The following is a 12500-nucleotide window of genomic DNA, read 5'->3' as shown; positions in this document are numbered from 1 at the left end:
GTGTGTCACTGGTGGCTAGAGTTAGTCTTTTTCTTCTTTTTTTGTTCTTGTTCTTTTCGTTCTTGTTCTTTTCTTCTTTTCCTTCTTTATTTTCCTTTCTTTCTAACGTTTCAAAGAGTCTGGTCAAGACAAAATGAGTGAAAGAAAAGACAAATTAACTTACAGCTCCCAAAAAGTTGTAAAAAAATCAGGATATAAATTGATAGATGGAAAACATCGATAAAAGCTGTCCAATTCTGAATAAACGACACAGATATATGCATGAATATCTTCATACATTCACTGATAAACAAATAAATGAATAAATAAAAAATAAATAAAAATAAATAAAAAAAAAAAAAAAAAATATATATATATATATATATATATATATATATATATATATATATATATATATATATATGTGTGTGTGTGTGTGTGTGTGTGTGTGTGTGTGTGTGTGTGTGTGTGTGTGTGTGTGTGTGTGTGTGTGTCCACACAGATAAAGTCATTGGTAATGACATCCGTACATACAATGTTCCGTAATATTTTTTTTAATGCTTGGCATATTTCATGGAAGGATTGTAAATTTATTACGGTTTTTTCTTTATTTTTACTTTTCTTTTATTGGTCGTATCATCGTTATTATTATCATCTTAATAGTATTAGTAGCAGCAGCAGTAGTAACAGTAGTAGTAGTAGTAGCAGCAATAATCCTAGTAGTAGTAGTAGTAGTAGTAGTAGTAGTAGTAATAGTAGTAGTAGTAGTTGGAGTAGTAGATATATTATCACTATTATTTATATTATCATTATCATTATCTTTATAATCATTACTTTTATTACTATCATCATTATTATTTTTATTGATGGTATTATTATTAATATTTTGTTTATTGTTATTTGCTTCACCGCCACAATTACCAGTGTCATGTGTCCCCGGCAGGTGTCGCGGCTCCGTGATGGCAGGTGATGCAGGGCCCTCATCCCGCCGACACCATGACGCCCTAGGAGGAATGCCCAGTCCCCGACACCTCTCCTCCTCCTCTGCCTCCTCTCCTTCCTCCTCATCCTCTTCCTTTTCCTTTTCCTTATCCTCCTCCTCCTCCTCCTCTTCCTCCTCGTTGTCCTCATCCTCGTGTTCCTACCACTCCTGTTCCTTTTCCTCCTCCTCTTCCTTCTCCTCCTCAGCAAGGACGCTCTTCCTCATCCTTCTCTTCCTCTCCTCTTTCTTCGCGAGTCTCCAGCCCTGCGCCGCTATTAATGGTGAGTGACTTTTTTATATAAATATTTTTTTATGTTCCCTTTCTTCCATCGGCTCCTCTCCTTCCTCACAGTCTCCCATTCCTCTGCCATCCTCCAACCCCAAACCCTCTTCCCGTTTTCCTTTCAGAGTCACGTTTTCTGTGAGTCTCGTGCAGTCTGAGCTGAGGGGAGCATCATGGCAGAGTCTACGTGCATTCTCATTGTTTTCATCGCAACGACTGGTGGTGTTGTAGATTTAGATATTGTAATGTTAAATTCTCTCTCCCCTCCCTTCCCACGTCCAACCAACTCCCTGTTCCGTCCTTCCTTCCTTTCTTCTCTTCCGTCCGTCCTTCCGTCACTCCTTCCGTCATTTCCTCCTCCGTGTTGTCCCCATCCTTTCCTTATTTACGATTCAAATTCGTGTTTTCCTACTAACCAACAGACTATTATTTTGTATCTTCATTTTGTTTTGTTATTAGCGTGTGTGTGTGTGTGTGTGTGTGTGTGTGTGTGTGTGTGTGTGTGTGTGTGATTGTGCAAGAGGTGGTGGTGGTGGTGGTGAATGCTTAATGTACGTATATGATGACGATGGTGGTGGTAGTGGTAGTGATGCTCATTTCGTTGGAAGTAGTAGTTGCATTAGTAAAAAGGTGGTGGTGGTGGTGTTGGTGGTGGTGGTGGTGGTGGTTGCTTATTGTTGATGATTATAGTATTGGTAGTGGTAGTAGTAGTTGTTTTATAGAGGTGGGAATGGTGGTGGTGGTGGTGGTGGTGGTGACGGTGGTGACAAAACTACAGGCAAAGACGGTTCGAGTGGTCCGGTATCTCATAATTAGTGTCTTTGCTTTTCTTTTTTTCTAGTTTGTTATAATGATTGCCAAATTGATAGAAAAAAATTGTCCTTAACCTGTTCTCCAATAACATTCATCTCGGACCCTTCTCACTGGAGTTTCTGGTGGTGGTCTTGGTAGTGGGTGGTAGTTGTGGTGGTGGTGGTGGTGATGATACTGATGGTGGTAGTGGTGTTGATTTACTTATCAAGAGTGGGTGTGGCTGAGCTTCATATAGAATTGTGAGATTAGTTTATGCAAATTTGTGTGTGTGTGTGTGTGTGTGTGTGTGTGTGTGTGTGTGTGTGTGTGTGTGCGTGCGTGCGTGCGTGCGTGCGTGCGTGTGTCTGTACTTGTGTGCGTTCGTGCTTTTGCCATTGATTGCTTCACTGAGTCTTTCCTGGAAGGCTTGTCATGACCAACAGCCATCGATAAAACAACTAAACAACAATAACAATAACAACAACAATAACAACTATATCTAACAACAGCAACAACAACACCGAAATAGCAAGCAAAGTAATGTTCATTTACATTCCCATCCCCACCCCTTCCATCCACACACACACACACACACACACACACACACACACACACACACACACACACACACACACACACACACACACACACACACACACACACACACACACACACACACACACACACACACACAGAGAGAGAGAGAGAGAGAGAGAGAGAGAGAGAGAGAGAGAGAGAGAGAGAGAGAGAGAGAGAGAGAGAGGATTGTGAAAGAAGAAAACTCCACACACTTAACACCCAACACTTAAAGTCATTAAAACTTGCTTGTCTTGGGGAAGTGCGTTTGTCCGTCTTCTTCTCCGTTCGTCTGCCTGTCTGTCTGTCTATATGAATGTTCGAGTCGCTGTCTTAACGAAAAAGAAAGAAAAAGTAATATAGGACTAGCTTACGACGCGGGGAAAGAAACTGAAGAAGGCACTAGATCCAAGTTACCGCTACACTTTTTTTTTTTTTATTCCCATAGCGGTTAGGCCAAGACTGAATGAGTCGTCGTGGATGGAAGATGGAGTCCGTGGTGAAGTGGAGTTCCGTGATGCTGCGAAGGCTTACTCTAATTTTAAGGAAACATTAGGAGGCAGATTCATTCCCGTGCGTGCTTTCGAATATAATTCCAGACTCGTATTATGAATCTCCTTAGCGAGCAAGATTTGACACCATGAACCAAGGAGAGAGAGAGAGAGAGAGAGAGAGAGAGAGAGAGAGAGAGAGAGAGAGAGAGAGAGATGAAAAGATTCTACAAGGTCGCGTTTCAGTGCTAACTTGAAGCAGTTAGCTAAAACTGAATTGGATTCAGAACCACTGCTGTTTATCATGTCACATAACACTGCTGCTGCTGCTGCTAGTGCTGGTGCCGCTGCTACTGCTGCTGTTGCTACCGTTGCAAATCCATTTCAGTTCATAACGACATCATTAACTGAAGAAATATTCTCGGTGGAATCTAATTTTATCCATCAGCATCAGATCTCCATGGTGTTCATGAGCGCTTACCGAATATCAGGTGAAAACTGCCCGGCCTGCTCCTTGCCGCGAGATTCACAAGTGTTTGCTTCTGGAATGCTACGACTTCATGCATTTTTGTGAACCCTCGTTGAAGTTACGTTTGTGTAAGAGTACGTGTTTAAGTTTACTTTTCTCTCAGAGAGAGAGAGAGAGAGAGAGAGAGAGAGAGAGAGAGAGAGAGAGAGAGAGAGAGAGAGAGTATATAGGCAGGACAATATTGTCATTATCATTATAATGATTATTGATATTGCTTTTGTCATTAGTGTTATTTTCGTTATTATTTTTGCACAAGAGGCATCTCCACGCGTTCGAACTCGTGAACTCTATACACACACACACACACACACACACACACACACACACACACACACACACACACACACACACACACACACACACAAAGTAGATTACATCCATTAACATAAATTAGCACACGATATCAAATGGTATACTGTGTGTGTGTGTGTGTGTGTGTGTGTGTGTGTGTGTGTGTGTGTGTGTGTGTGTGTGTGCACCTGGGTGGAGTATTGTTCATGCTGTCACCATTGTATCATTGCTCCGGGGAGACTGTCCTGTTGCTGTTGAAGGAGCGGTGGTGTAGTCGTATTGGGATTGATATGCCTACTAATAATGTGGTTTGATGGTGTGTCTGTGTTGGTTTGCGCCGCCAAGCTGTGATGATGTAGATGTAATGGCTCTCTGTCTGGCGTGTTATGTTGTCTGAAGATGTGCAGATAATAGTGTTTGTCGATCATAACTGTAAGAATTTGTTGGTAGAAGTTCCTGAGCTGTGAGTTGTGTGTATGTCTGTAAGTCTGGCTGTCTGTGTGTCTGTGTGTAGGTCTGGCTATCTGTCCGTCCGTCTGTATAAGTGGCTGATTGGCTGACTGGTGCATCTCGGCTTCTGTGCTGCACATAAGTTCTGTTTTCTATTCAGTTCAGTGTCCCCCTCTCTCTGCCCCTCAGTGTGACCCATTCTCTGTTTCTGTGGCAAAGTTGTACGTTTTCTGTTCCATGGTGGTACAAGTTACGTAAGTTGTTCGTTAGTAGGTTTTCTTTTTTATCACATTATTTGAACATTTTGCCTTCGTGTATTACGAAACTATCTTTTATGTACGTCTCTTTAATATTTATTCCTGAAATTCATGTGTTATTTTTTTCTGCTATCAACTGCAGATTATCGTGTTTTTCAAATGATTATTGGTAAAGTCTTGTTTTCTCATTATCTCTTAATCATTCTTAGCTGCACCCAGAGAGCCGCCGCAGCCTCACCCAAGCTTTGGAGACTCGCAAGGCTCCAAGACTTATGTACTTGTGTTTAATATCCATTTTCTTTTAGGAATGACTCAAGCAAGTGTCAGGAAGGGCTGGAGCTCCCTCCTGGCACGGCTGTCTCCTCGGTCACTGTTTTCTTTATTCCAGGAACCATTGACGATTTTTTTTCTGCTGTGCCTTGTCTTACAGAGCCCTTTCCCTACTCTCTCTCTCTCTCTCTCTCTCTCTCTCTCTCTCTCTCTCTCTCTCTTCAAGCCCCCGGATCCTTACCTTCTGAATATGAGGATGTTTCAAATAGTTCACATAGGAGATCCTTTTTTCCCTTTTTGTCTTCCCCGAGCCACTGCTGCTGCTACCACGAATTTTCATTATTATTTTTTTTTTTTTGGACTCGAGAATGGATATATATATATATATATATATATATATATATATATATATATATATATATATATATATATATATATATATATATATATATATATATTCTTTTTTATATTTTTGAAGAAGCGTGTGATTTTTTCAGCTTCACAAAAACAGAAAAGAGAACATGTCAAAGGTCACTTCTCACATTTTTTTCATGTAGTTTCTATACAAACTAGCGATTCTCAATGAGTGAGAAGTGCATTTCTCCTCCAGATCTTTATTCCGTCCCTCCCTCTTCTTTATATTCCTCCTCCACTTACTTCCTCCTTCACTCTATGTACCTTTCGTGGCTTTCTCTCATCACCTTCCTTATCTATTCACTACCTACCCATCCAGCCAGCCCTCCTTTTTATCAGCACTTCCCCCACCTCCCTACCTGACTACATCTTTCTTTCTGCCTCACTCGTAATCCTCCTCCTTCATCTCTCCATCGTCCTTGTCCTCTTCGTCGTCAATCTCTCCATCGTCCTCGTTCTCCTTCTCCCTCCCCTTCATCCTCCTAGTCTTCCTACTCCTGTCCCTCCTTGTCCCCAAGTGTTTTAAAAGTGGCATTTCAGGGTCTTACTTCTAACGCGACATGCAGGAGCTCGCGTCTTCCTGGCCTCAGCGGGGGACAGCGACGACGGTGGCCACAACTCTGCTCTCGAAACGGGGAGAAAGAAAAGTAACGCAATCACTCACTCTCAGAACCAGACCAAAATACATCACTAAATTCATGTTTATCTCTAATTTTTGCCTCTGATTGGGAGGTGGGGATGGGTCAGGGTGGAATGGGTGGGCTGGGTTGGGTCGGGCCTTTTTATTGTGGGTTTTGATCTGTTGGGGTTTTGGGAGATGGTAGTTGCGATAGTGTTGTCAGCCCGTGTGTGTGTGTGTGTGTGTGTGTGTGTGTGTGTGTGTGTGTGTGTGTGTGTGTGTGTGTACTGTGTGAAGCGGGCCGACCCTTGTCTTGTGTGTTTCAGAGTGCGGCGCTCCTGCACTGACAGAGGCGCCGCCGTTCTTCACGTTGGAGGAGCATGATTATTACCACGGTATTTGCGGAGGAGTGGTGCGTGTTGAGAGAGAGAGAGAGAGAGAGAGAGAGAGAGAGAGAGAGAGAGAGAGAGAGAGAGAGAGAGAGAGAGAGAGAGAGAGAGAGAGAGAGAGAGAGAATATAATGAAAGATCAAACTCCCCTTTCCTCCAACACATGTACGATTTATCCTTCTTGTATCCTCCTCCATCTTCTGTTACTTTTGCTGTTGCTGCTGCTGCTGTTACTACTACTACTACTGCTACTACTGCTGCTACTGCTGCTGCTACTACTACTACTACTACTACTACTACTACTACTACTACTACTACTACTACTACTACTACTACTACTACTACTACCAACATCATTAATACCACTATTTTCACTAGCCTGAGTTTCCTTTATCTAATGTTCTCCTTCCACATTCTCTCAAATTTCGTTCCTTTCTCTCCTCATCCTGCTCCTCTTCCTCCTCCTCCTCCTCCTCCTCCTCCTTCCATGTCGCTGGCGTGTACTGGGAAGACTAATTGGATATGATGCTTGATCATTTCCTCCTCCTCCTCCTCCTCCTCCTCCTCCTCCTCCTCCTCCTCCTCCTCCTCCTCCTCCTCCTCCTCCACCTCCTCCCTTATACCTACCGCTCCGTGTCCCGTTTTTCAGCGTCGTCAAGCGGAGTGTGCTATCACCCCTGAGGTATCGTAGGATTAGGGCGTTTTTCCCCATGCCCGTTCCTCTTAGCGTGAGGAGGAAAGGTGAATGCGATCTTAAGCCTCTTGAGCTGAAGGGCTGTTTTTCCTTGCCGCCCGGGGGAGTGAGAGCGTGTATAGAAGGCGTGTTTGTTTTATAATGATGCCAGCGTACTTAAGAAGCGTGTAATAAGGAGAGGAGGGAACGAGCGGCGTCCGTCTTGTATTATAGTGCCAGAGAGAGAGAGAGAGAGAGAGAGAGAGAGTGAGTGAGAGTCTTTAATCGTGTGGCTGCTGTGGGTGATTCTGTTACGAAGGTCAGAGGTCATGTCATATTCTCTCTCTCTCTCTCTCTCTCTCTCTCTCTCTCTCTCTCTCTCTCTCTCTCTCTCTCTCTCTCTCTCTCTCTCTCTCTCTCTCTCTCTCTCTCTCTCTCTCTCTCTCAATTTATTCCCTCTCTTCATTATTCATATATCTTCACAGCTCCTTTCTATTCTACACACACACACACACACACACACACACACACACACACACACACACACACACACACACACACACACACACACACACACACACACACACACACACACACACTCTGATCAAGGTAGTGAGTGAATGGTGATCCTCTGCTGACACCGTGAGTGGATTAAACGATGATGGCTTTTTGGTGAGTAACTGAACGAGCGATCCAAGGGAAAATTAACTGCGGCGAGGCTGGAACCCACACACCACAAATCTACCAGCTCAAGCAGTCTCAAAACCATTTAGCCACGATCTCTCTCTCTCTCTCTCTCTCTCTCTCTCTCTCTCTCTCTCTCTCTCTCTCTCTCTCTCTCCTTCTTGTCTTCTTAACTAATAACAGTGAAGCGGTACGAGAAAATTAAGCTCCAGGTTTAAAATAATGAGAAACTGTCTGCGGGTGTTGCACGGGAGGCGGCGGAAAGTTTTACAGCCAACAAAACGCGGAATTAATGTGCTCGTTAGAATGGCGGCAAAAATGTGAAATGAAGCCACATTATAATAATGAGACAGGTAACTGCGGTGGCCGTGGTGAGGCAGGCGATAAGGCGACCCAGCTGACTGTGGTGTGAGGGATTGAGTCGCGCTTTATGTTGAGAGAGAGAGAGAGAGAGAGAGAGAGAGAGAGAGAGAGAGAGGTAGAGGTAGAGGGAGCGAAAGAGTAAACCCCTACCTACGTACCAAAACCCACAATACCACATAATTTTTCCTTTCTTTTTTCATATAACTCACACTGGTCAACCATTCCTCCCTTCTCTCCTTCCTTCTCTTGTCCTTCCACTCTGCGCCACTTTCTTCGGTGGGGTGGTGCGCGGGCCCCTCGTCTCCCTAGCGGTTTGGGTTTGTGTTAGGGGGGAAGGAGGAGCTGGATGCTGTACGGCCACGGAGATTCGCCCCGCCCAAACCAGAGCCTTTGATCCGCCTGGCTTCCCTCGTCACCGGTGGGCATTGGTGCTGGGGAACCTGGCGCCTGGGTTTGGGTTTGGATGGAACGAGAAATGCTGGTATGAAAAGCTGTTCTGTGTGGAAGTAATGTTGATGGTGGTGGTCGTCGTGGTGGTGGTGTTGGCTGTGGTAGTGGTGATACTGGTGGTAGTGGTAGCAGTAATAGCAGCAGTAGTAGTCGTAGTAAGTGTGTTGGCGTGTTGCTCATCATCAGGAAAGTAGTATTGATGGTAGTGATGGTGGTAGTAGTTGTAGTAGTAGTAGTAGTTGTTGTAATAGTATCTATGTTGGACATCACCGGAATATATTAATTGTTTTCCTTCGTTTTCTTAATAATGCAATAAACTCCCACCGCCACTCTCTCTCTCTCTCTCTCTCTCTCTCTCTCTCTCTCTCTCTCTCTCTCTCTCTCTCTCTCTCTCTCTCTCTCTCTCTCTCTCTCTCTCTCTCTCTCTCTCTCTCTCTCTCTCTCTCTCTCTGAACATAGGATGGTGATGACGGGAATGATTGTCGTAGAACAAATAATAAAAAAAGGGTGTTGCTTATGACTGCGGGGATGGTGTTGAATTGGGACATTAGTGAGTAGTGCTGATGGAGACTGAGGTGGAAGAGACAGAGGGTGTGAGTGTGAGAGCAGATTAGTGGTGTATGTGCCGGGCGTGAGATTATTGAATTTGGAGAGAAGATAATGATATGGTGGCAGGTGTTAATAGTGGTGGTAGTGATAATTAGTTTGTCATTATTACGGTGGTTGATTGATTGAAGCTACAACAGAGTCAGTCAGAGAAATTGATCAACTATCAACTCACTGTGATAATTATCGGGCAAGCATGTTGGGTTGAAAAGTAATTCAGAACATTGTAAAAGAAAAAATATAGTAATGTTAACTTTGTCTTTTCTAAGCCACATATCTATGTCAGAGACTGTAGTACAAAACTGAATTTAAAAAGAAAGATTTGTATTAACGAATTAAGAACAAATTTTTGCAGAGGAAGATTTAAGCAAGTAATTGTTTGACGAAATGAAGAAAGAACAAGGAAAGGAAAACAAGCTACATGTTCCTGCAGAGAGTAAACTCCTCTCTTCCTGAGTGAAGGCACCTTCGTGATTTACGCTGGCACATTGAGCGGGGCGTGTCAGGTGTGTAAACACATAAATACCAGACAAATAAATAAAGATTGAAAATATAGAATATTATTTGATATTTACGAACACTCTCTCTCTCTCTCTCTCTCTCTCTCTCTCTCTCTCTCTCTCTCTCTCTCTCTCTCTCTCTCTCTCTCTCTCTCTCTCTCTCTCGTGATTGCAGCAGAGGTGAGGGGGAGAAGGGAGGGGATAAGCCACCGTAGTCTTGTGTTTGGCTTAATTCTCTCCCTGAAATACCTCTCGCGTTCCTCAGCCGCTCGCTCCTCGCCTAAATATCAATTAGCCTAGATTTTGGCTTCCACCCCCTCTCCTTCAGCCCTCCAGCAGGCTTTTTGAAGGTGGGAACAGCTAAACAGCCAACCAGTCTGCCAGCCCGCCCGCCTGGACGCCCGCTCGCCTCAGGAAGACCGTGACCCGTTCAGCCAGTGACCTGAATTTCTCAGGCTGCTTATCTCTACGCCGTCGCCGCCGACGCCTCCTCCCCGACTGCTGCAGCAATTTAAAGGGGAGCTGTGTTATCAAGAAAGTTAAGACGTCTTCTTGTTTGTGTTTCTGTCGACGACAAGGAATGAAAGAAAAATAATGGCTCTTGATTTTCTGGTAATAAATATATATAACGTTTTAAAGTCACAGTTTATGGGAAAACAGAAAGAAAGAATGGAAAGCTGAATTATGCAAGAAATGCACTTCCGGCATGTTCGTTTTGAGCCTGTCTGGCCTTCCCTCCCGCCGCCTTCCTCTAACATTCGCGTGCCTCACCCTTCCACTCCTCGCACCACCTCCTTTCCGAAGCCCTGCAGCTCCATGCTGCCGAGGATTCGTGTGGATGAGGACACGAAATCAGTCTGTCGTCTGATTTAGCTGCCCTTGCCGAGGCGGTGCGTGGCGCGCTGCTGTGTGGAGCTGGGCGCCTCCCGGGCCTGCGTCTGGCTGCAGTCGATAGAGAGAGAGAGAGAGAGAGAGAGAGAGAGAGAGAGAGAGAGAGAGTTAAGGATGCGCTGTTTTCAGTGTTCTCGTGGCCATAGCAGATTAAGTCCTTTCCTCCCTGCACATGACTGATATTCCTTCTCTTTATCAAACTCTCCCGAGGGAAAATTTTCCCTCCGGGGTGCAAGTTGTCCTGGCCTCTCACCTTGCCGGCCTGCCCGCACCCTTCCCACCGCCCCCGCTTACTTCTACGTCCTCACCAGCACAGGCAAGGACGCAGGGAATTAGGTCATACACACACACACACACACACACACACACACACACACACACACACACACACACACACACACACACACACACACACACGTGTTTCTCTCTCTCTCTCTCTCTCTCTCTCTCTCTCTCTCTCTCTCTCTCTCTCTCTCTCTCTCTCTCTCTCTCTCTCTCTCTCTCTCTCTCTCTCTCTCTCTCTCTCTCTCTCTCTCTCTCTCTCTCTCTCTCTCTCTCTCTCTCTCTCTCTCTCTCTCTCTCTCTCTCTCTCTCTCTCTCTCTCTCTCTCTCTCTCTCTCTCTCTCTCTCTCTCTCTCTCTCTCTCTCTCTCTCTCTCTCTCTCACACACACACACACACACACACACACACACACACACACATATACTAGTGTCCCGTGAGGTGAGTGAAAAGGCTTGTCGTTCCTCTTTCCTTTCTGTCCCCATTCCTCGCCGCGCCTCCTCCCTGCTGAGTCCTTCAGCACAGTAGAACTGAGCCTTACTCTCGTATGCTGCACGCAGATGAAACATTCATCAAACGAAGCATTCAGCGCCACTGCTCCATGTGCACGGGGAGGATGGAGTTTAGTAAAGACCCTGGAAGGTGTTACATTTATTATAGTGGACATGAAACAGCTTTTTTTTTTTTTTTTTTTTTGTACGTGAAGGAACAATGGCAAATAGGGAGATATTATGAAAGTTTATTTTTCAGATTATTGGTAAGAGGTAAGAATTTGCTAATGCAGAAACATTAGATTTTTCCCTTGTATATAAGACAATACATTGGAAGATGCGAGTGTTATACAAGGCACTCAAGACTATCTCAAGATCTTCGCTTTAGAAAAATCTTTAGAAAAAGAAAAAGTAATGGAGTTAGTGATAGCTAATGAAGAAGCAACTCTAATTTTTTCTCTTCTGTGTACTAAGAAACAGTGGAATTTGCGATTAGTATGGAAAACACTCAAGGTTTTCATAGAGTGTATGACGAAAAAAGTCGAAGCAACTGCAATTCCACAAACAGTAATAGATTTCCTTTTGTACACGAAGACAAAGAAACAATCGTTATATAAAACACTCAAAGCTAATTTTAACGTAAATGATGAAAAGAAACTTAGTATTCTTGAAAAAAACAAATGTTAGCTGATTTAATGTGCTGGATTTTGCCCTTTTTTCCGTAATTGTACACGAAGACAGGTACAGATTCGAGTATCATGAAATATAAACAATTCCATTTTAACTATCTAATTTAGGGAAGAGACCAAAGATATTGTAGGTGAGCGATATCTAGGGACAGTGGGAATACAGCCAACTACTTAAGTGAATTGTTGAGGAAGCTGCGTTTTGATAGACTGATAAGGCAAGGTACAGTCGTTGTCATGCTCGTTTTTATTGCATTTTGCTTTCCTCATTTGTCTAAAGTCGTCACACTCCTTAGAATTTATCCGTAATTACACTCTTAAGAAATTATAGTATTTCAGTTGATGGAGACTGTTCAATACAGTGAAAAAAGTGCGACACGCTAATAGTTTTGACGGTGACTATACGTAAGTACATAATAAATATAGTATCCACAGTAGAAAAATAGATAAAAACATTGGTTGATCGATTCTAAACACCACAACATCAGGTATATATGGCTACGTCTTTAAAAACACAGCGGCATCATTATGTTCACCTAAAACGCGCTCTGTT

General features: G+C 43.8%; 1 protein-coding gene across 9 annotated transcripts in view; it reads left to right on the top strand.

Annotated features, from left to right (window-relative positions):
• LOC123514827 (cubilin-like) overlaps positions 1-12500 on the top strand; it is a 226654-nt gene that overhangs the window by 107283 nt on the left and 106871 nt on the right. For 8 of the 9 annotated variants that reach the window (XM_045273049.1, XM_045273050.1, XM_045273058.1 and 5 more), the window contains one exon: positions 923-1242. In XM_045273049.1, coding sequence (XP_045128984.1) covers positions 939-1242 — 304 coding nt within the window. In that variant the 5' untranslated portion in view covers positions 923-938. Of the gene's footprint in view, positions 1-922; positions 1243-6259; positions 6329-12500 lie in introns of all 9 variants that reach the window. The other variant, XM_045273054.1, reaches the window with a different exon arrangement.

This window comes from Portunus trituberculatus, chromosome 38 (genome assembly GCF_017591435.1).
Source record: "Portunus trituberculatus isolate SZX2019 chromosome 38, ASM1759143v1, whole genome shotgun sequence".
Taxonomy (NCBI): Eukaryota; Metazoa; Arthropoda; class Malacostraca; order Decapoda; family Portunidae; genus Portunus; species Portunus trituberculatus.
This window is presented reverse-complemented; position numbering and strand designations above follow the sequence as displayed.